The sequence below is a fragment of the Juglans microcarpa x Juglans regia genome, chromosome 1S (genome assembly GCF_004785595.1).
Source record: "Juglans microcarpa x Juglans regia isolate MS1-56 chromosome 1S, Jm3101_v1.0, whole genome shotgun sequence".
Classification (NCBI taxonomy): Eukaryota; Viridiplantae; Streptophyta; class Magnoliopsida; order Fagales; family Juglandaceae; genus Juglans; species Juglans microcarpa x Juglans regia.
In genome coordinates this window covers 28,857,657-28,881,156 of record NC_054595.1, presented here as the reverse complement: position 1 = coordinate 28,881,156, position 23,500 = coordinate 28,857,657, and the positions used below count along the sequence as shown (strand labels likewise).

The 23,500-nt window shown below is 37.3% G+C and overlaps 3 protein-coding genes and 1 pseudogene across 8 annotated transcripts; 2 read left to right on the top strand and 2 right to left on the bottom strand.

Annotated features, from left to right (window-relative positions):
* The first annotated feature begins 1,082 nt into the window (after positions 1–1,082).
* LOC121246374 (actin-related protein 5-like) lies at positions 1,083–7,074 on the top strand. 4 transcript variants are annotated; one of them, XM_041144507.1, is made up of 13 exons: positions 1,083–1,225; positions 1,293–1,571; positions 1,699–1,769; positions 2,011–2,135; positions 2,942–2,986; positions 3,550–3,652; positions 3,877–3,986; positions 4,230–4,339; positions 4,418–4,508; positions 4,586–5,029; positions 5,628–5,755; positions 6,042–6,381; positions 6,490–7,074. In XM_041144507.1, exons 2-13 carry the CDS (start codon positions 1,471–1,473, stop codon positions 6,991–6,993), a joined length of 2,172 nt encoding a protein of 723 aa, XP_041000441.1. In that variant the 5' UTR covers positions 1,083–1,225; positions 1,293–1,470; the 3' UTR covers positions 6,994–7,074. The 4 variants fall into 4 exon arrangements, with proteins under 4 accessions (XP_041000441.1, XP_041000440.1, XP_041000442.1 ...); XM_041144506.1 differs by having other exon boundaries at positions 6,457–7,074; XM_041144508.1 differs by lacking the exons at positions 1,083–1,225; positions 1,293–1,571; positions 1,699–1,769 and having other exon boundaries at positions 2,058–2,135; positions 3,545–3,652; positions 6,457–7,074.
* Positions 7,075–9,258: 2,184 nt separating this feature from the next.
* Positions 9,259–10,568, top strand: LOC121246475 (protein FIZZY-RELATED 3-like). Of its 3 annotated transcripts, none has more exons than XR_005937113.1 (5): positions 9,259–9,384; positions 9,474–9,578; positions 9,703–9,882; positions 10,098–10,137; positions 10,230–10,568. XR_005937113.1 is itself a non-coding variant. In XM_041144653.1 (5 exons), exons 3-5 carry the CDS (start codon positions 9,739–9,741, stop codon positions 10,347–10,349), a joined length of 327 nt encoding a protein of 108 aa, XP_041000587.1. In that variant the 5' UTR covers positions 9,259–9,384; positions 9,474–9,578; positions 9,703–9,738; the 3' UTR covers positions 10,350–10,537. The 3 variants fall into 3 exon arrangements, 1 of the variants encoding a protein (XP_041000587.1); XR_005937112.1 differs by having other exon boundaries at positions 10,107–10,137; positions 10,230–10,564; XM_041144653.1 differs by having other exon boundaries at positions 10,075–10,137; positions 10,230–10,537.
* Positions 10,569–12,202: 1,634 nt separating this feature from the next.
* Positions 12,203–14,412, bottom strand: LOC121247484 (annotated as a pseudogene).
* A 2,264-nt stretch (positions 14,413–16,676) lies between these two features.
* Positions 16,677–22,114, bottom strand: LOC121246380 (telomere repeat-binding protein 4-like). Its single transcript, XM_041144516.1, has 10 exons — positions 21,826–22,114; positions 20,456–20,604; positions 19,543–20,356; positions 19,215–19,418; positions 19,057–19,125; positions 18,887–18,966; positions 18,270–18,511; positions 17,532–17,837; positions 17,325–17,388; positions 16,677–17,121 (listed from the first exon to the last, which is right to left on the bottom strand). Exons 2-10 carry the CDS (start codon positions 20,534–20,536, stop codon positions 16,915–16,917), a joined length of 2,067 nt encoding a protein of 688 aa, XP_041000450.1. The 5' UTR covers positions 20,537–20,604; positions 21,826–22,114; the 3' UTR covers positions 16,677–16,914.
* Positions 22,115–23,500: the final 1,386 nt, after the last annotated feature.

Genomic DNA, 23,500 nt, shown 5'->3' with positions numbered 1-23,500 from the left:
AATCATAAAAAGATTTCACAAAATAAATATAAATATCTAAAACTCTACAATAATGCGGTTGGTCGTAGCTAACATTTACTAGATGACAGCTCGCGGTTTATACAATGTTTAATTTGTGTAGTGTTGATATATAAGATAATGCTAGATATAGCAACAGAATTTGCAAGCGCCTCCCACTAAAAAAATGTAGAGTCCATGGTTAAAAAATTAATTTTATTTGAAAAATTATACTTATCATCTCTTACATCACTTTATATAGATCAATACTCACGCACTATAATTATAAATATCATTTCTCTACATATATGTATATACATGATAATGTACGTACGTTATTTCCATACATATATATATAATTTGCGTAGAAGTTTGATGCATGGGAGGAGTTTGATTGCGGGTAAAAATATGGATGAAAAGAATAGCATTGTTTAAGCAGTTGTAGGAATAATTAGAATGCTGGAAGTGTAGTACATGAATGATGTCCCTATATAACAGGGTGGGGAGTATATGGGACCCGTAAAAGCGACTGAACAGGGGGTATCCAATGTCCATTGTTAAAGGTTCCCAAACCCAAACAAACCAACTCGATCAGACACTCAGTACATGCATGACCCTCCTACGCCTGATCCCCTTTAATCACTGATCACTTCTGCCACCCCCAGCCAATAGGGTACAATAATTCCAGCCACATAAATAAAGAACTGCGTCCAATATTCCATATATTCTTCTGTAATATATAATTCAAACAAAAAAAGAAAAATCATCAAACTTCCAGTACTGATCATGAATATATATGTGATTTTCATTTATTATTTATCAACGAATGATTGCCAACTATATATTGCACTTTCTCGTCCTAAAGGAACCCATAGAGTCCATTTTCTATAAAATAAAATAAATACATATTTAATTTGCTTAATTACTCGGTTTAATTAGGAGACCCATATGCATTATTAAGCTCGAGAGTTCATTAAAATTTTAACTTCTTCCGTCTCCAGCCCATTTAAACACCATCCATCCTCCTGGACTAGTATTTCTACTGTTCCACATTAAAGATTTGTTTTGGGCTCGGCTCAAAGCTTTCATGGGCTTAGCCCAAAACCTTACTTCGCTCACACGTCCCAACTTCCCAGTCACAAGGCGGTCCGAGTTGGACCTCCCGGCTCGGCGGCTCCTCAGTAATCCGATTCAAGCTTGCTGCATCTGTAGAAGTCTCGTGGTTTTGGTAAATAACTCGTCTGAGTTTGAGGCCTTGTACAGATTTGAATTCATATAATTTCCGTCTTTCTCAGTTGCAGATGTTTGATTTGAACTCAAATTAGTTGCTGCAGAGCTGGAAACTTCTCCAACGCCACCGTGCTGGACCTGGGGGCTTTCGTCTCAGCAGCAGCAGCACGTTAGTGCACGGCACTCAACCCCACCTAACTCCACAAAACCCTAATTCTCCATTCGGAAGTCCTGGGGGTGAAAATGCCGTTCATTTCACAAATACAGCGGCAATCCGATTTCAATCTCTTCCCCTCCACCACGCCCATTGTCATCGACAATGGCGCCTCCTATTTTCGTATCGGGTACGTCCCCCGCAGAAACCCTAACTCAACCTCTATACATATATTTGTATGTGTGTATACATTGTATTCGTTTTGTTACCATGTCTTTGATCTTTATAAGTTAATATCTGCCTGTGAATTTTTTCAGATGGGCTGGAGAGACGGACCCTCGTGTTATTTTCCGCAACATTGTCCAGAGGCCGCGGCATAAAGCTACTGGTAACGCTTAATTCCTTCATTTTCTATTTTATTTTTGTTCTTTCTAGCGGGAAGAAGCATTTAGATTCTTAATTCATAGGTTCTGTTTGGTCCCTAGAATGTGACCGAAAAAAAGAAACGAAAACTTGAGCATCTTTTTGCATTCTATATCCACCATAAAACTGATATTTGATAGCTCTTGATGAGCTTCTTTCCATTAATCTAGTGTTCTTTATCTTAGGACGATTTTTTTTTTTAACAGGCGAAACTGTAAGTATTGTTGGTGATCACGATCCTGCACTGTTGAAGTACTTTGATTGCACTCGGTCAGGGCCTCGTTCAGCTTTTGATGGCAATGTTGTATATCAGTTTGAAATAATGGAATACGTAAGTTTGTTCTTCTTTCTCTGCTAAGTACTTAAATGCATCCTTTTAAGTTTTATGGACTTGGAATATCAAGTGCTTTTTATCTTTAAATGCCCTGCAGTCATCAGCTTGCCTCTACTTCTACTTTAGCATCATTGCAAGGAATTTTCTTCTCATCTAAACTTGTTATTGTCTCCCTACCAAAACAGTGAATCTTGTTTTGAGGGATTAGTGGAATATACGGGAAGAGAAACTAATTAATAAAACAACCTGTAGAAAACATGGGAAAACGAATTGAGTTACTTAAAAAATCTAGCATTTTGTTGCAATTCATTGTGAAATATCATCTTTGGAATTTAAATCTAAAAATATTTATTTAAAAAAATATGTTCGAATCTTCCCACAATGACAGATGGCAATATTGTTTGAAAAATCTTATAAATAGAGATTTCAATCCACACTGGTATCCTTTGCTTCTATTCATTTATCCCTTCTAAAAGAATCTTATCTACTATTAACAACCTGATAGCGGCCTCTTTACTTGTGGGTAACTGACACTTTATTAACCCATGTTCTTATATAAGGAGCGCAGTAACTGGTTTGTAGGCTTCTACCACATGTTTATTTATAATGTGATCAGTTTATATGGTTCTTATGTGTTTCACAAGGCTATACTTATTATGCTTTTTAGACACAAATACAGTAATGCATACTTTGATTATTAGCAGAAAGATCTGGAACACATCTCGTCCAAGTTTGTGTATCTTTTTGTATGCAGAACACTTTTCAAGAGTGGCACCCTCAATAATATTTTTCTGCATCTGTAGATTCTTGACTTTGGCTTTGATCGGATGGGTGCAAATGGAGCAGAGGTATTATGAAAATATACATATTTTTATACATAGATGCTTAGAATTTTCATTGTAGAAGGTTTATTTCTCTCCAATCTCTTTGTATGTTCTGTGGTTCTATATTATTATATGGTTTCTGTTAAGATTTAGGCTAGCGATTGTTTCCTGCCGTGTTAAGTCTTATGTTCTTTAGACTTACTATTTTACATCATGGTTTTCTCTTGAGTTTCATGATTTTATTCTTTCTTTTTCTATTTTTAGTTAGTTTCTCCCTATTGTATACTATTTGTATACGTGAACTTTGCTTTTTGCATATTTTAATAAGTCTTCCATTACTTATCAAAGAAATCATCTATTTGTGGCATCTGGAGACCATTGGGAACCATACAAAGCAAACAGTGTAGTCAAGGTATAAATTGGTGCTAATAGCAGTCACATGCATGATATGCTGTGAGATATTTGTTCCCTGCATCTGGCATGGTTATTTATCTCAAATGCTTTGTGTCGTGTAACTAAGGTTTTGGATTTGTCAATATACTCACAGAATCTTTTTCTTACTTTATGTACAATTGAGGGCAGCACAGATTGATCATCCTGTACTGATTACAGAAGGCGTGTGCAACCCTGTTCAGTCTCGCAGTAAAATGGCTGAACTTCTTTTTGAAACTTATGGCATTCCATCAGTAGGTATATCACTAACTGTGACATGAAACTTCAGACGCTTTTAATGGGCAGGCTCAAGATCTGCATGGTCTTGCCTGTGGAAGCGATGGGCCTGATCAATAGGCATTATTATTCTCTGTTTATTTCTTTTAATTTCCCTCCACTTTCCTTTGGATGTACTTTTGTGCTGGCTCTTGTCCTCTCCTGCTCCATCCTGATCAATCTGTCTTTTCTGTCTGCTATGCCAGCATTTGGTGTTGACGCTGCATTCAGCTATAAGTATAATCAACAACTTGGGGTTTGTGATAAAGATAGCCTTGCTATCTGCCCAGGGTTTTCCACAACTAATGTGATTCCGGTATGCTTTGCTACCTTGCATACTGTATTCAAGCAATGGACAGCTTGCACAAACATCTATGTCTATGTATATTGATATTGTCTATGTATAGCTATCTTTAGAACCTTCCATAAGAGCTCCACATGATTGCAAGTAACTGATGGATTATTTTTACTATGGAACTTTCATATTCGATTCTCGTTGTTACTGTTTTATCTTTACTAAAAAAAGAGCACTGATATGGTGTTTCATTTTGTCTCTCAGTTTATTAATGGGGAGCCTGTTTTCCAAGGAAGCTGCCGAACCAATATCGGTGGATACCACATCACTGATTATTTGAAGCAACTTCTTTCACTTAAATACCCTTATCACATGTTAGTACACAATTTATTAAGATTATGCTTCTATTAAGTTTGTGCAAAACTTCTGATTATGTTGTCTAAATGCAACAGGGCTAGGTTTACATGGGAGAAGGTTGAAGACTTGAAGATGGAGCATTGTTATATCGCTCCAGATTATGCTTCTGAAGCTCGATTGTTTCAGGTAAAGTGCCTGTCTTTTCCCATCCTATTCCCCCCTTTTCAGTATCTGACAATAAAACTATGGCATTTTTGTGACAGAAAGGGACTAAGGAAGCTGAAGATAAAACCAGGTCTTGGCAGCTACCATGGATTCCACCACCAGCTGAGGAGCCTCCTTCAGAAGAAGAGATTGCAAGAAAGGCCGCCATAAAGGAGAAACAAGGTCAAAGGTTGCGAGAAATGGCTGAGGCAAAGAGGTCATCTAGGATTAATGAACTAGAAAATGAATTGCATGGTTTGGAATTTCTTTTACAGCAGCTTGAACAAGTGGAGGATGATGATATTCCATCATTCCTGTCAGCAACGGCCTATGTCTCCAAGCAGGAAATAGAATCTGCCCGCCAGAAAGTCTCACAATCTTTACGGAAAACAAAAGGTGAACCAAAGGGTGACCAAGTGGAAGCTGAGGAGAAGATTGATCTTGCTCAAAACGAAAAGTTTCCTCTTATCGATATTCCTGACAACATGCTGACACCGGACCAGGTATGATTTTATGCCAAATGGCTGATTTATATGCCTTGTCAGTCTGAAGTTTCCTCAGGTTGCACTTATCGAAAAAAAAAAAAAAAAAGTTTCTGCAGGTTGTGCTTTCAAGATATAATCTAGTCTTCTCCATCCCTCAGATAGGACTGGAATATTTACCTGTTTTGTCTGGAATGTGGAATGAAGATTTATCCTTGACCTAAAACTAGGTATCAATGGTTATTTCCAAATATCACAATGTAATACGATGAGATAGATTGCAATAGAAACAAACATAGAGGGAACAGATTGCCTCTATTAATCACCTATGCAAACACCTACTTCTGCAGCAATATTTCCCAAAACAGTTGCATTGCAAATTCTTTGTATGCTAGTTCTGAAGTTTGTACCTAACCCGATTTTACTTTTATTTTTGAATATTGGACATTGCTTCTGAGATTTTCTGAATTTGAATGCTAGAGTATTTTATGAATATGATAATGCAACCTCATTGTTATAGCACTGTGTCGGAGACCAGCTGGAGAATGGCTCTACCCCTTTTTTGTGAGTTTTCTGATCATTAATGTTGAGTTTTCACTTTGTTATGGTCACTTGACAGCTGAAGGAGAAGAGGAGGCAGTTGTTTCTTAAAACCACATCTGAAGGCAGGCAGCGAGCTAAACAGAAACGCTATGAATTGGAATTAGAACAAGAAAGAAAAAATCAACAAGATGAAGAAAAACGCTTGTATGTGTAAACTCTTTTTTTTTTTTTTTTAATATTGTGGTTGGGTGTTAAAGGAGAAAAGGGGAAATCTTTGTAGTCGAAAGTAAAGCTTTTGCATAGGGTTGTTGGGGATAAGCAAGAAAGTAAAGAGGAAAGAAAAGCATATCCCATTGTATCTGGATTCTAGCATAACACTATAGGTTTTAAGAATGCTTGCTTTACTTAATGAATGCTTAGTATTGTAGATTCCTTTTAATGAGCACACTTCTCTTTGTTCATCATTTTTCTTCTTTTTCTTTTCATATAGAGAGAACCCAGAGCTTTATTTAGAGCAGCTGCGTGATAAATACAAAGAGCTTTCTGAGAAAGTCGAGCAGCGAAAACGTCTTAAAACAAATGGGAACCATACAAATGGAAATAGTATGGCTGGAGCTGTTGGTCGTGGTGAGAGATTGAGTGCAGCCCAGAGGGAAAGGATGCGCCTCTTAACTACAGCAGCCTTTGATCGAGGAAAGGGCGAGGATACTTTTGGTGCCAGGGATGAAGATTGGCAACTTTACAAACTGATGAGCAAAGATAATGATGATGATGATGAGGGACCAGATCAGGAGGAAGCAGAACTGACTCGCATATCTTCCAGGCTCCAGGTCAGTTTTTCTTGCCGTGATATTGACCTATATCTGGAACTACCCTTTTATTTTGGCCTTTTATTTTTAACTCAGGTATATGTCTCAATGTCTGTAATACTGTGGCAGGAAATAGATCCGACATTTGTTCCCAAGTCAGAATTAGGCACCTCTCAACCTGCTGAAGTACCACGATTTCGTCCTCTGACCAAGGAAGACTTCCAGATTGTTCTTGGAGTAGAAAGGTTCCGATGCCCTGAAATTTTGTTTCATCCCAACTGGATAGGGGTGGATCAGGCAGGGTTAGATGAGATGGCTGGGAACTCAATAAGGAGGTTGCCATCCGTGGGTCAAGGTGTGGAGGAGAGACTGACCAATTCAATATTTTTGACCGGTGGCAGTTGTCTTTTCCCTGGTATTGCGGAGCGCTTGGAAGCAGGAATCCGGATGATTAGGCCATCTGGGTCGCCTATAAAGGTGGTAAGAGCAGTTGATCCTGTTCTTGACGCATGGCGTGGGGCTGCTGCTTATGCCGTTGATCCACTGTTTCCAACACAAACTTTCAGTAGAACAGATTACTTTGAGAAGGGTGAAGACTGGCTTCGCAGATATCAGCTGCGATATGGTTTATAAATGACTCGGCCTGGGTGCATTAGTGTAAATCGTCAGATTATATGACGCTCTTAAGTCCATTAAATTCTAGACTTTTCCCAACCACACAAGAATCACTGATTTGCATTTGGGTAGTGAGGTAATCTCAGATATTTTGTAAATAATAGTGAAAAATAATGGTAGAATATTGAATAGTAGTGAATAGTAGTAAAAAATAAATGAAAAGTAATAATAAAATAATGAATAACAGTGAGTATTTTGAGAATATTCTACTAACCAAACTAACAAGGCCTACATTGAGAAGGAAGAGTCTTGGCATTGGGCATATAGATTGAACATATCAACATACTTTACTAATTAAGAATCTCTTACAGAAACTCGTCATTGTTAATGAGAGGATTCTTTCTATTATAGCTGTGGTACAGATTTAGCTAATTTGAGACAAAAATCATTTTTCAAAATTTTATTGGCCATGTATGTATAATTTATTCATGTTTCAAATTTTCAACTCAACATATATGTTTTCAACTGTAGTTTTAGGCATCATTTTTTTAATCTTATTTCATCTCTCGAATTCAACATCCTCTCTCTCCCTGGCACACACTCTTTCTTACTCTCTCTATCTTCAAGCATTTTGATCAAATAAATGATAAAAAGATTAATATTTTATTAACATAGATGAAAGAATGGCTCGTACAATGTGGGATGTATTTCATATATAGACTAAACAAGTTTTAAAAATGACTTATTTTAGCTAAATTTTGTCCAATCCAATACCAATAATCTTACACTATTATAGTACAGAATTCTAAAGGTTTTTTTTTATAAAAAATAATGTTAGATACAGTTTTAAAGTATGCAAATTTCGTATATCGTTTTGAAAAAAATAAGGTTCATTAATAAAAAATTATTTTTTTTCATATAAGTTTTTGTTAAATTTATCCACTTTTTGATATATATATTTTTTTATAATTGAAACCTTATAGACCATTGGATTACTAGGAAGATCGTTGAAAACAATCTATTTAACCATAAAAAAAGGAGGTGAGAGTAATGTTAGGTACAAGTTTCAAATAAATAAGCTCTATACAAATTCTTTGTAAAAATATGAGTCTCATAAAGAATAACCTTTTTAGACGAGATCTATTTTTTTATAAAGAATTGTCTATTTTGACTCGTACAAATAATTTACGAAGGAAGTTAAAATAGCCCGAAAGTGCAGGAAGGGCTCCAACAAAGCAATAAAATAATGAATTAATGAGATTCAAACCAACAGCTACATTTGTAGAGTACGCATTAGGCAGAGCCAGCTTGTATAAGCTTGATTGTGAGTAAAATTCGACCGTTGTAGAATGTTTCACCGGACACCCTCTTCCTCTCTTATTCGCTCCTATAAACATTAGTAAGTTACATTACCACTATTGACTGTTGCAAATCTTCCTCCACACACTAAGAGCCAAAGCCCTAGAAAAACCCTCTTTGTTTTCAGAAGAGAGAACAGGCTTTCCAGGTCCACTGTTCAATCTCCATAGTAAAACCCATTGTCGTTCGAGGTGACCCTAAAGTTTAGAGGAAGCAAAAACGTCACAAAAATGGATTCGCCCCAAGCAAGAAAAACAGGGCTAAATCTTCCAGCTGGGATGTCTGAGACATCGTTGTGGCTCGAGACCTTTTCGGGTTCATTTCGCGTGGTTTCTAACTTGGGATCGCCTCGAACGATATCGAACTTGTCATCACCCTTAAAATTGGAATCCTCGACGTGCAGCGACAGATTCATGCCGTGCAGATCGTCATCAAGGCTGCACACTTTCGGGCTAACCGAGAAGGCTTCACTGGTTAAAGAAGGCGGAAACGAGGCGTATTCGAGGTTGTTGAGATTGGAACTTTTCGGGTCTGATTTTGGGTCTTTTTCTCCGGCAGGTCCTGGGTCGCCGATGAGTCCTAGCAAGAACATGTTGCAGACCGAGATCTGGGGGCAGAATTCGCCACTCTCTCCTTAGATTTTAGGCAACAATAGTGGGTTCTCTTTCGAGACTCCAACACCTCCCAAACCACCACACAAGGTAAGCCCTGGTTCTTTTCTTTTGCTACTGCAAGAAGAGAACCATTAGGCATAGCGAATTGAAATTTTCTGCGTTGCTTGGCAATCAATCTAACAGTTATTGCCTAGGCAAAGCCGCAAAGGTGTTACATTATGATCCAAATGACTGAACTGCTGAGTTTAGGTAGGGGATAATAGCAAGCCTAAAGTTTAGAAGATAATTAATTTGCGAAGGTTACTGGTTGCAGGTTCTAGACGCCCCATCACTTCAAGATGACTTTTACTTAAACCTAGTGGATTGGTCCTTTCAAAATGTTCTTGCAGTTGGATGGGGCACCTGTGTTTATCTGTGGAGTGCATCAAACAACAAAGTACGTTTGATACTACTTTGACGTGTCGAACAGTGAAAATGTGAGTTGTGTATCTGCATCTAATATTTTATTCTGCTATTTTTTCTCAGGTAACGAAGTTATGTGACTTGGGACCTAATGATGGCGTGTGTTCCGTCCAATGGACCCGAGAGGGTTCATACATATCTATTGGTACAAATTTTGGTCAAGTTCAGGTAGTTAGTTGTCTATACTTGCATCTGATCATTTAATAATCACGTATCTTATTTGGAGAGTAGTATGTTCAGTGAGTCATTTATGGACGTTGGGATTTAGCCCGAATTTTGTCATCTATTATAGGTCTTGGATGGGACTCAGTGCAAGAAAGTCTGAACCATGGCCGGGCATCAAACAAGAACTGGAGTCTTGGAATGGAATTCACGTATATTAGCTTTTGGAAGTAGGGACCGCAACATACTTCAACATGATCTTCGGATTCCAAATGACTTCATCAGCAAGCTAGTTGGTCACCAGTCTGAGGTGAGATTTTCTGAAAAACTTTCAGAAAAGTTCCTAGTGACTTTTTAGCCATTAAGCGTTAAATGCGGTCATGTCTCCTGTTACATGTTATAATTCAACACACATATACATTTTTTCCGAGCTTTAATATGCTCTCTTCATATGGACTGTGACTTGGGAGTATTCTTAACTTCATAAATTTCAATGCAACAGGTATGTGGTCTAAAATGGTCCAGTGATGACAGGGAACTTGCATCTGGCTGCAATGATAATCAGGTATGTTTATTTTCCTTTTTCCTCGCTTCCTTTCTAGTGTGTAGCAGTGCGTCTAGTCAGTTGCTATTCTAATCTCTTGCCGGTGACTCTAGCTACTGGTCTGGAACCAGCAATCTCAGCAACCCGCTCTGAGACTGACAGAGCACACAGCTGCTCTCAAGGCCATTGCTTGGTCGCCCCACCAAAGTGGCCTTCTTGAATTTGGAGGATGAACAGCTGATCGATGTTATTCGCTTCTGGAACACCACAAATGGTCACCAATTGAACATTGTTGATACGGGAAGCCAAGTAATTTCTTTTTCTTTTTTTTTTTTTTTTGTCTATATACATTAAATTCCAATGACTTTTAGTAAGACTACGTTATCATATCATATAGAAGATGTGAATGGTCAAAACAACCTATGGATTCCTTTGAAGGGGGGGGGAGGGGGCGGGTTATTGCCAATCCAAACAAAGTATATTATATTTTACCATGTGGAAGCTTACCATCAAATGAATTCATGTGTTGAAGGAACACCTATACTTAAAATTGATTTGTCCCTTAACCTGCAGGTTTGCAATCTTGCATAGAATAAAAATGTGAATGAACTAGTAAGCACTCATGGGTATTCCCAGAATGAAACTATGGTGTGGAAGTATCCATCAATGGCAAATGTATTAGCTTTTAGTCATAAATTGTCTACGCAATAAATCTGTCTTGAAATCTTTGTTTGAAGTAATAAGGTCGGAAAAAATCCTAGACAAAATAACATTTTCTGGTCATTACATTTTATTGAAGTTATACACCATTTTTTATTGAACTTTGATAGGTTGCAACTCTAAATGGACATGGCATGCGAGTTCTTTACCTTGCAATGTCACCCGATGGTCAGGTATTACATCTTCCCGTCAAAGCATTATCTGGCAGCATTTATACTTGCAGTCAGCAAAAGCATATAAATAGACACAAAAAGTATTGCCCTAACATGCTTGCAAATATACTACGTCCTTGCTCAAAGAAAATAAACTTCAATTGCCTCCTGCAGACAATACTTATCAGGGCGGGCGATGAAACTCTCTGGTTTTGGAATGTCTTCTCGTCCATGAAAATGCCAGTAAGCATGCAATTGTAGATCCAATTACGACTTTCTGTCTGCTGATCAAAATACCCCTCGACTGCTACTATTTACACTCACTCTTTCTTGTTTCCTATTGTGTTTTCAGGCACCAGTAAAAGATACAGATCTTTGGTCATTGGGACGAACCTATATTCGTTGACATTCTTTGTACATATGAATCTGAATATTTTACACAAAGGAAAAGGGGGGTGGGGATAATTGATGTAGTATATGATACTGTAAATCAAGTGACTTAGGAAAGAAATGGCATGTGATATATATATTTTCCTTTTTTTTAAGTTTCCGCTAGCAGTGTAAAATCTCGGACCTGTAAAGTGTTTCCTCCCTCCTTCGAAGACTTCAATGATATTTTGTAACATCTCTCTCTTCAATAACTAAAGGTTTCTAGTGTTATTTTTACCTATAAATTCTTTTGAATTTTTACAGGAATTTTAAGGTCTAGAGTGAAAAAGATAAATACATGAAGTGAGTTTAAAATATTTATTTTAAATTAAGGTTATCAAACAAATGTGTAGATCAATAAATAGAAAATATCACTACAATATCAATGGAGCCTGGATACAAATTACAGTCGTATAAACAAGATGTCGGTTACTAGGAAATGTCAAGTAGTGTCGTTGCTTCTACCTACAATTCAAGAATAGGTCTTCCATAGAAAGATGGCAACAAGCAAGCAGCAGTCTTTATTCTGCCCCCAGTTAACCTGCTCAGCAAAAAATTATTCAGCCATTCATATTAAGTTCACTTTACACCACCATACAAACATCAACATTGAGGTAACAGTAGGAGGAAGAGAAATAAAAATATTCTTTTAGCTATGATATTTCAGTACCTTGACTTTATGTATCAGAAATAGGAGAAAAATTTCTCAGAGCACATGGGGTGAAAGCAATTGCGAGGAGAATCCCATGATCTTGACCTTCAACAAATATTCAACAATAATGTGCCTAACTAACCGGCTTCCAAGAAGAGAGTGCATAAACAATTCGTCCCTTCCACCCCTGCAGCAGCCATTCACCATCTTCATCAATCAGAAAATCCTTGTGGTAAGACAATTTTACCCTATCTTTTGCCATGTTCACAATCTCTCGGTTCAAAGGGAGTTGCCTAAACCCACACCTCATATTCCGGACCTGCCACTGCTTGTATGTCTCAGGCCTCTCAATCCTCTCTGAGCCCTCACATGCGATGACATTCATTGCCTCACGCCCAAATATCTCCTTCTCAATAAGTAGCCTCTCCTCAATCTCACGGCGCACGGTAGTCTCAAGCATATCAAACAGAGTAGAGTAGTGGAATAGAGCCTCTCGGAATCTTGTGATGAAGAAGGGTGAACTAAAAGCCCCATTCTCGGTGCCCTGTATGAAAACATCTGGATTCATCTTTTTGATCAGGTTTAAAACAATATCTCTTGGATTCTCTACCACCACTGTCTCATCAAGCAGATTTCTTAATCTGTACATACAATTGACAACAAGCACCTCCTCATTGTCAAGGTTGAGATCCTCATATTGGATGGTGTCCCACTTTTGTGCAATCGCATTGAACTCAAATGGAACATTGAAAGTCTCTGCATATTTTGCTAAGCGGTGTCCTGTCTTATCAACCCTTTCTGCAGGCCGGAAACCAGGTTGGGGAAGATCAATTCCAGTAATTCAAAGCTTAGGAGGTCCCCCAGCCTAGATGCGAGACACTGAATGAGGCAAGGCCATTGAAAACCATAAAGGATACCAAAATCAACAATGTGGAGCCTTGTTGCCTTCTTAGATAAATTCATAATGGTTCTATTTGAAAGCTTCTTAAAGGGACAGGCAGCAAGAAAAAGATGGTAAGCTTTCAAGACATCAGCAGCTGAAGTTGGCCTGGTAATCAAGGCAGTATAAATGTGAGTACCAGAGCCAGCAATGCGTGCCTCAAGACCATTGGCAAAATAATGGGCCATTCTTTGCATCCCATCTCCAATAGGAGAAGAATGCTGTCCAATCTGCTTCAGTAGCTCATTAGTGTTCCTCTGGTCATTGGCTGCAACACCTTGTGCACAAAGTGTCAAGAGAATTCTCAAATCCACCACATCCATTTTACCTCCCTGCTTTTTCCCACAGGCCTTTCCACCATTCGACCCTTTGGATCGACCATTCTGCTGCACATTCTCACTTGTCCCATTTTGAAAAGCTTGATGAAGTACAAATTCACATTTTCCATCATTTAGCAAAACCATATCAAACATTTCTGAAGTCACAGTTGATTTTACAGAGACTGCCGACTGCTTGTTAATCCTCCCTTCCTTTAAGTTCACATCCACAGGATAAGGATTCTTCTTTTTCCTCATCCCATCTAAGGAGTGTTGACTCTCATGGTACTCCTCAATCTTAACTACCACATCCTTAGCATCTTCCTTCAGTTCTTTCAAAAACAAACTATTACTCTCCAAATCAGCTATGATCAGACCATTTCCATTGGGAAGAAACCAGTTTACTTCCTCGAACCCTCTTTTAAATTGCATGACAGAGTCACTCTCACAAAATATTTAAGGCACTCCATGAGGGCTGACTGGGGAATCCACGAACCCATCTACAACATTACCCGTCCTGTGAGAGGAACTGTAGGATGACTGAGGGGTAAACAAAGAGACAATATGCGATGATTTAGTCCACCCAGCACCTGCTGAGATGGTACCTCTAGAACTGCTAGTCCACAAGGTATAATCATCTTGATTCAAAGCATAACTTTCATCTGGGATTTTGTAGTTTTGATCCACATAAGGCGCCAGACCATGATAAGGTGTAGGAGGATACTTCTCCCCAAGGGCCTCGTACAATGATTTCTCGGTGGCTTGAAGTGCCTCCTGAAACATGCAAGCCTTCTCTCCCATATCTTCTTCCATGAGCATCTGGTTAATGTACCTCAAAACTACATCACTAAAATCACAGTCTTCATGCGAATCTCCTTCTGAGTTCACGCAGGAAGTCAATTCCAAATTACTAGGTATTGGATCATTTGGCAGGGGAGGAATACGTGTGTAGTTTTGATCAACAAAGGTATTGTCCATTTTGAATCGGCTGATAAGATTCTGATTCCATAACTCCAAAAAAGTCTCATCACCCAGATTTAATCCTTTGGTGCCGCAGAACTCTCTCGAACATTGATCCATGGCCATCTAGATTGTAGAAAAACATTCAAAAACTCTAATACCCAAAACCTAAGAAGGTTTACCTCACTATAATCTCACAAGTAAAAGTCCACTTTCTGTTTCAAAGCGCAGAAACTAAAACCTGATAAAGATGAAAGACAATCAAAAGCATGTGAAAAATGGGACAAGAAAAATGCTAGCTTTAGGCAATTTACCGCCTCATATATAAAACGCGCGTCCAAACTCATTCAATAACCAAAAATGGAATCAAGGGCAATGAAATGGATAAAAAAAAGAAAAAACAACCTATATGGATCACTGTAATGTAGTGTTCTACAGTTTCAGAGTATGAATGTATCAAACAGTAGTCTAATTAAAACTAGATAGAGAGAGTGATACTCATACAAGAAAAACAATTTATTGCATAATAGCTCAAAGTCATAGCAGCTGGAATATAAACATTATGTATGTACCTGAGCCAAAACCTCAAGGAGAGAGAGAGAGAGAGAGAGAGAGAGAGAGAGAGAGAGAGAGGTGTTTAAACAGCCTCATCCTCCGCATTTGAAGAAGCGAAAAGGAGGGCTGCTCAGACGAAAAAAATGAAGGCTGGTTTGCTGGCAGAGGGCGTTGAGGATTTGGGCGCTCGTGAATTGATGGGAACAATCTCAGACGTCAAATATCTGAGGCGGGGGGGGGGGGGGGGGGGGGGGGGGGGGGGGGTTTGTGTGTCTGATTTCTTCGACCAGTTCATGGAGGTTTCCTGCTGATCTTTAATCAACACGTATGATCACTGAGGTATTTACTATTTATGCCCCACCTCCACATTTGTTTTGTTCTTTTTTCTGTCTCTTTTAAGACCTCTTTTTTCATTGGTACGATATTCGTTTATTTTAGTTTTGAGAGAGAGAGGGTTATACATGTGTGGACATACATATTATTCCACATATACATGTCTGCGCTGTTGCAAAAACATTCATTCATGATTTTATTATTCCTTTATAACTGAGTGTAGATCGAGTGTTTTGTAACACATTAAAAGAACTCAATTTTTTTAAATTAAAAAATAAATAAATAAACATGAAGTGCTCCTTTCACAGGATCTTAAACATGTTAATTAAGTTGCATGATCTAACGTACGTCTTTGAATTATCTCTAAAAAGTCCTCGAGGATTCATTTCAAAACTTAAGGGTATTAATCCAACCCGTGACTTTGATTTCATAGAATCCGATATGGTTGTTGGTGGAGAAAACCAATTAGCTCAAAAAGGTTGTATATATGGTTTGTTAATTCCGATATACTAAGTTGCTAACCAATATTAATTTATCTTCATATAATTCCAACTTTTTTGTTTTTTTGCGAAAGCAAAAGGTTGTTGGAAGTTGGAAGTTGGAAGTTGGAAGTTGGAACCAGATGATCATGCAGAAAGCTTTTACTTAGAGCGGACGTATGATCAGATAGTTAATTATTCACGTGAAAAGAAGATGAACAGAAAATAAACAAAACGATCAGATCTTACGTCCATGTAAGAGCATATTCTTTTGTAAAGATCCGAAGAATAAACAAAGAAAAGTTCTATGCAATAATAAATCCATTTCATAGTAAACAAATGGTCTCGTTTATATTTAATCAGCACCACTTTATATATTTTACATGCTCTGTCACTGAGATAAGGATGTATTATGTCTGAAGCTGAACTTGATTGGTCGTGTCCTTGTCGTGGATACATGATCTGCAGAGAAGGATTTTTTTTTTAAGTGCTTAGCACGACTTTCTTTGACTAATGAAACTGGATGAGTAGGAAAGTTCCTTCATTTTTCAATGATGTTCGTTATATTTTGTGAGAGTCATTAACGTCATGAACTTAAGTATTTTATCAGTTTGTTTCAAATAATTTCAAACAGACGTACTAGCTCGGACGTGTGCCTGGTGGATAAGTGCAATGGAATGAGTGATCATGGTGATCCTTAGAGTTCCAACTCTACGTGATCCTATCGACAAAAGTGCACAAATAACTGAGTTTGCAGATTGATGGTCCTAAGTTAGGCTTGGGTTGGCAGGTTTGGCAGGTGGTCAAAGGTCCCCCATCTCATGAGCTTCATCCAACGACAGGGGCGGGGTCCAGAGATGTTGACAAACCATGACGTTGTTGGAATAATCTTATCATTATACCCATGTGATATTGAAAGCCACTTCAATGTCTATGGAAGCCAAGTTCTAAGATCAACAATGAATGAGGAGGTCAAAGAATGTAATAAGATTTGTACAATTTTCTAGTTTCTGTTCTCTGAACTTTGCACAAAATATATTCATGAAATTGAATAAATTGAACTGAACAACATTGTAATGTCTGTTAGAATGTAACCTTATTCCATCTAATCATTTACAAATGCGAACCTCTCTACAATGGGGAAGCCCGCGATGAATTAAGTGAGCGTGAGAATATTACATGAAATCGAATGATTTATACAAATTTCGTTTTCTGTTCTCCTGTCAGCATTTCTTTTCTTTCCTTCTTTACATCGTGACAATTAGATATCTTCAACTCCATGTCTATCAGCTGGGGCCTCCAAGATCTTCAGGGTTCCAGCCTGATGCTTTCCATGGTTCTTAGATGGATGTTGAGACCAGTAAGCATGCGCAGCCAAGACTCGGTCCAATAGCTCCTGGGGAACAGTCTTGCCCCTTCTCTGTTGCGGGGAGATTCTTGCTGTGTGAACCAGTGTTTTCCATTTGTCCTGCACAAAACCGCAAAAATACATTATATACCACAAGTTGGAATGACAGGGAAATCCTATCTCAGTGGCCTCAAAATATTGAAATCAAACACTGAGTTTGGCAAAGAGAAGTTCAGTTATGAACTCCTACATCTAGAATGAGGACCCCTCAAAATATTTTTGCATTCTATTAATACACATACAGTAACACTAGAAATAATTACCTTCAAGTCCACATAAGTTCGATGGTCTGCATTCTCAAAAGAGCGCAATTTAACATCACGCCACCTGCGGAATGTGAAAGCAATTTGAAAAACTGAGGTTTCTTTTCTAGAAAATGAAAGGGTCTCTCCTTACAAAAGGAAAATAAATAAATAAATAAGTACGAGAATCTCTCTAGTCAAACCAACAAGTGCTGAAGAGCTTCACACCTTCCAGTTCCAAGTTTCTCCACTGCATGCACCAATGATTCTACTTCTGAAACAGAGAATGGTCTCCTGGTTCGACGCTGTGCAAGTTCAGAATGCCTTGTTTTTTGGTTCAAGGGAATTAAAGTCAGTGCCTCCATGCTCTTTGCTGGAAGGGCAACTAGAGCTTGGGAATCCGGCATAGTTTTGTCAGCTGTGTCAATATGGGAGGAAACTATCTCATGACCACTCTCAACATGGTTTCCCGAATTCATTACCGAAGGGTCAACTAAGGGATCAGAGATCTCTACAATAGTATTTCCTGGGGATCTGGAAAGAAGGTAATGCAATATTTATTTGATAAGTAACGTATTATTTATTTGATAAGCAATATAATATTAGCCATCGTAAACATAACTTAAAATGCATCATACAAAAAAAAAAAAAAAAACGATTCACAATTTGATGGCGTTGAACTTAAACCAAGAATCTCAATGCACTTAAAATTACAACAGTCAGTGGCGCCCTTAAGGGGCACTACCACTGCCGGTCCTACTTAAACGAGTCTTATGAGGGGTGGCTTCATTACAAGCATGCCCTTCATTATTTTTTGCATGAAATTATAGATGAATAAAGGGTTAAAATTTAAGTAAAGTAAAAGAAAAAATAAATAACCATTTATGCTTTAAAATAATAACAAATGACCAAGCCTTGCAAATGCCAACTCTGACAAAAGGTTTTGCAAAAGAAAATATGAATAACCTGGTTAAAAGTTGAGAAGAGTCACATGACAAAAGAGGGTGAAAGTCGCTAGAGCACAAAGGTGGAGGAGTTTGCACGATACTGGGCTCCAATTCAAAACCCAGAGAATCTAGATTGTCTTTACTAGAGATTCCTGTCTGCAATAGTGTCCTGTTATCATCTCTAACCCTCTTGCCTTGAAGAAGCACTTCAACACATAATCCACCTCCAAGTACAGAAGTTACTGCCTCCATAACAGTCCTCTACAAAAAAAGAGAAAAGAAATACCATAATATAATGTAGAAATCAAGAAAAAAAATTACACATGCCAACGACTAACTTAAGACAACCCATTGCAATTGCAACAGACAAGCAATTGTCCCGATCACTAACAAAAGAATAGTGGAAACTACAAGCAAAATTCAATGATAACAATGATAGATCTGCACAGGATTTATGGGTGATATCTTTTTCAGAATATTTTACCATATAGGGTCATAATACTTGTAATGTAGGGTCTTAAAAAAATGTAGGGTAGTAATACTTGTAATGTTCAGCCCTGACAATATACACATTCTTTTTCCTTCTAAATATAATATGATTATCAATATGAAAAGAAGGTCCCATTGTTTTCATACCTTCAGTGTACCAACAGTGGCAGTTTCTGGGACATCAATAAGAAGTTCAGGCACCCTGAAGGACTTAATGCTAAACTTCACTGCACAGAGAAACATAAACACATCAGAACTCCTGGATGCAAGAACAAAACAAAATCAAAAGAGTAAATCAGCATCAAACACTCTAGTACCATGAGAATCCTTAGAATGGAAGGGCGCATGTCCTATAACTGAAGATGACACCTTTTTTACCCCATTTGCTGCAAAAATAACTACATTTATTAAGAATGACTCAAATCACAACAGCTCTAAGAGGCAATAAATAATGAATTAATAAGCAGAAAAGGACCTCCATGCAACATTGTAGCTGAGTCATCATTATCTTCAGTCATGCCTTTCTTGGGTGAATTAGAAACACTTTCACTACTGAACCCACCAACAGAAATCACTACTGAGCTTTGGTCAAACATTTTTCTCTTTTTAAAGAGCATGTCACGCTGATATCTTTCACAGTTGCTGGAGGGTTTCCTCTTGTGATAAAACTGCTTTAAATCTAAAAATGCAGAGATCATGAACTTCATTAATAAGAACTAGAATTAATGACCAAATATACTGTAAACACAAGCATAGGATAAATATGAGTCATACTAGGATCAAACAATTAATCAGCTGCCTACCAGATCTAGAAAGTTCACAATCCTTCAACTTTGGAGCTGCATTCCAGTATCTGGAAGTAAGAAACTTCTTTATTCTTCGCTCTGCACTACGTGATGGAGACCTAAAATCTTTTGCCTGGGTTCTAGGTTTCAAGCATCTGGAAAATTTTTCGTCATCATCTCTACTACCTAACATAACATTATTTCTATATCTGGAAAAACAAGCATCTGCTGGAGGGTCCTCGCGCAATGGCAATTCAACATTACTGTCAGCGTTGATTACTGCAGTGGGTTTCTGACACAATTCCATTGAATCCTTTGAACTGCATGTATTAGCACCTTCAGTTTCCAACCCCTGAACCTCTTGCTGTCTTTCAATTTCATTATTTACATTAGCGCCAAAAGACTCCCCAAAATGAGAGGAGCCTCCCTCCACTTCACTATATTTTGTTCCAAACCCAGACACATTGGCACTGACTTTCAGAGAGCAATCAGAATTATTAATGATCGAATTGCATTGCAAGATCCCATCACTATCAGCATGTGAACAACTTTCCTTCAGGGTGGACTTGTGACAGATGTTTTGCGAAGCCACCTCAAAGGCAAAAGAACCGTCTCCACATCTTCCCTGATAAATCCACCCTGCCTTGAATGGTTTGTCCTCATCTTGATGTTCCTGTTTAACATTTTTGCCAGTGGCATGATCAAATCTTTCCGACACATTGCTAGAAGCAGAACTTTCACTTTCTTGCAATAACTTGCCAGCTATAGAAGCCAGTAATTCAAATGCACAGAGTCTACTATTCTCGACTTTATTAAACAGAGGCCTCCTCCTCTGGAATCAATCAGCAGCATTTATAGAGTTAGAACCAGAATTCAGCACATACAATACTGGAAACACCAGAACAACTTAGAATTGCTGTAAAATTCTTACTCTAACAGATCTGGGAGCTCTAGGTATAGTGGGGGCCCGGAAGCCATTAATTGCATGATCTAGCCTCTTCTTAAACACCATATCTTAGACATGCATGGCAATAAGAACTCATCAAACACAAAGAAGCTTCACCACCCAAATCCTCCTCGCTGCCATCAAATCCCAAAAACAAAAAGACCCATTGTCAACATAATTCTAATTTGTCAGGGAAAAAATATTAAACAGAGTTAAATCCCAGAACCCTATCAGTAGCCATAGCAAGATAACTCGTACATTTTTTTTTACACACAAAAAAAATATGTGCATAGTGGAATTGATTGGTTACTGACAAGCACTAAAATAAAGTTACGTAACCATGTAAAAGTATGTTCAAATAACGCCTTTTTCCATTAAAAAATAGCTAAGTGAAAATATAAATGACTTGTGGTTCAACGATTTGGTAATAAAAGCTCTTTTTTTTTTTTTGGGGGGGGGGGGGGGGGGGGGTGGTAATAAAATCTCAAATTAGTTCCAAGTTTATCAAAATTATCCAGTATTGGCATAATTCCCAAACGAAAAGAAAAACACAACTCAAATAAGCCAAGCAATTAAGTTAAGCCAGTAAACTGGAGGTTGCCTATACTTCTACTGCAATGTGTGTGTGTGTGTGCGTGTGAGAGAGAGAGAGAGAGAGAGTATATACACGTGTCTTCGTCCTGTAATACCTTAGCACCCAAACGACCCCTTGATAGATCCACACGAGAGCAATTCTCAAATCAATTTTCAGATCCCAAAATCCGAGAACAAATCCCAGACGGTTTAATAAAGATTTCAATGCATAAAACAGGACCATCCAATTTGAAAATGGAGTGCAAATCCAATTTGACATTGGTTGCTTAATGTAGAAATAATTAAAAAGATATACGAATCCTCTAAACCCGAAATCATAGAAAACAACTTTCAGCTACGTCGAGTTGCATAGTATTAAATGCGCAAATTCAACATTAAACAAGCCAAATCCATTACGGACCTCTGTTTGCTTTACTGCTACGTATTTGAAACCAAAAAGAACCAAAGGGAATTCTTTTAAAAATAAGGATTCCGAAAAATGAGGAATTCCAATTCAACACAACCAAACAGAACGGAATTTTCACGATCCGATCCCCGCCTAATTTCAAATCCGATACACTTCATTTGCTTAGAATTTCCAGATTATCATCCAAGAAAATCAGACACAACCAGATTCCATCATGCTAAGCAAACTATGACTCGGTTTCCGTAACTTCCAACAAAATGACATCCCAAGGAAATCCGAAACTACGATCACGACAAAAGGCCCCGACTTCAACAAATTAAAACATCAAAGTTACATAAAATCCCAATTTACTCACCTCAAAGAGAAAGACATCCGGTTTAAAGTCCATCTCAATTACGTTCAAACAGCGGACTTTCCAGAGAACACAGTTTTCTTACTCCGGAGAAGAAGAAGAAGAAGAAGAATAAGAATAAGAGAAAAAAATCGAGACCAGAGATTTCCCGCAAATGCAAGAAGATCTAGGAAAATTCTAATCGAATCCACAGGAAAACAATTCCAATTGCCTCTGTTTCTCCCTCACACTGTCCCTCAAAATTTTTTCTATTTTGGTTTCTCTTGGAAAAACCACGCAAAACAGTGGCTTAAACCCCTTAAATAATTTAACATCCGCATTATCCTATAGGTTCTGGGCCACACAACCGGACCAGCCGGTAACATGTCATTGACGTGGTACCCCACAAGCCTCCACACCTCGCTTTTTTGGACCAGTTATCAACCCCTTGTTATTTATTGCGGAGGATAGTTTTGCCACGTGGATGATTCAGTGGCTGTAATTTTTGTTGGGAGATAAAGTGAAAACACTGTTGAATTTAGTGGGGTTAAGAGCAGTCAGATATATGCTTCTGATGAGATGAGATCAGATCAGATGCCTTTTGGGGGTTTTATTGACAAAATATTAGACCCACCAACACGTCATGTGTGTTGCAATAATTTCCCAATTGTCACTGTTTCGTATGTGGTAAAAAAAATACTTAAAAATTAATTTATGAATTTTATATTATTAGATTTTATTTACTAACATTTAATATTCAAAAAAATTATAATTACTTCTAATTGATTCATCCATTTATTTTTATAAAATATATATAATTTACACTATCAGGAATCACCTTTCTTGGTGGTCCTAAAAGAATAATTAAAATAATTTTAAGGCGTGGGTCAATACTTTTATAGCCCACTTTGTTTTACAAATATAACCTTTAAAAGAATAATTAAAATAATTTTTTGAATTAATTCTTTATATGTCTTTACTGGTTGTAAATGGTCCGTTTGAGAATATAATTATTCTCATATATTTTTAGATTATTTTATTATTTATAAATAGTTTATTATTTTTTATTTATTTATAAACTATTTCATTGCTATTAATTTTTTTTTTTTACTGAATGATGATAGAAGTGATTTTAAATATATTGATGTATTTTTTTATTTTTAAAAAATATTTAAATACATTAAAAAAAATGTGAATTAAAAAAAAATTATTTTTACAACTAACGATAATATCGAGTAGTGCTACTCTTATTTATTTTGGCATGCAAAGTTAAAGATTCGGCACATTAATTAATGGATCCGATCAGTTCATTGAAATAATAATTTAAATAATGGCAAAGTGTCGAGCTTATTATACTTAAAAGAAATGTTACTCTTTTATCTTATAGTGTTTATCTTTCAATCGCACATATTTTAAGTGGTTGATAAAAATAATAATTTAAATGAAAGTCATTTAAAATATATCATATAATAAATATGATTCGTGATAAAATTTAAGATAAAAAATAATATTTCTTTTTTATTAAACTATATTCACGTCTAAACCTGAATAAATAGATAAAATATTTATTTCATTTTTCTTTCGCATAAAATCCATGCTTCCATCCGTAACTTAGAATCACTTCGGGTCCGGGATATTCTATTTTATCTACGATCTTTGTTTTTAAAGGTAAATCTATTATGACTTCTAATTTATGCAA

Coding starts and splice junctions, on each gene's coding strand:
- LOC121246374 (XM_041144506.1), top strand. CDS start 1,471: ATGCCGTTCATTTCACAAATACAGCGGCAATCCGATTTCAATCTCTTC. Junction 4,509..4,585: donor CTGAAGCTCGATTGTTTCAG/GTAAAGTGCCTG, acceptor TTTTTGTGACAG/AAAGGGACTAAGGAAGCTGA. Junction 6,382..6,456: donor GCATATCTTCCAGGCTCCAG/GTCAGTTTTTCT, acceptor TTTTTAACTCAG/GTATATGTCTCAATGTCTGT.
- LOC121246475 (XM_041144653.1), top strand. CDS start 9,739: ATGGCCGGGCATCAAACAAGAACTGGAGTCTTGGAATGGAATTCACGT. Junction 9,883..10,074: donor TAGTTGGTCACCAGTCTGAG/GTGAGATTTTCT, acceptor TCAATGCAACAG/GTATGTGGTCTAAAATGGTC. Junction 10,138..10,229: donor CTGGCTGCAATGATAATCAG/GTATGTTTATTT, acceptor CGGTGACTCTAG/CTACTGGTCTGGAACCAGCA.
- LOC121246380 (XM_041144516.1), bottom strand. CDS start 20,536: ATGGTGTTTAAGAAGAGGCTAGATCATGCAATTAATGGCTTCCGGGCC. Junction 20,357..20,455: donor GAGCTCCCAGATCTGTTAGA/GTAAGAATTTTA, acceptor GATTGATTCCAG/AGGAGGAGGCCTCTGTTTAA. Junction 17,838..18,269: donor TCTTCTCAACTTTTAACCAG/GTTATTCATATT, acceptor CCTTCTTTCCAG/ATCCCCAGGAAATACTATTG.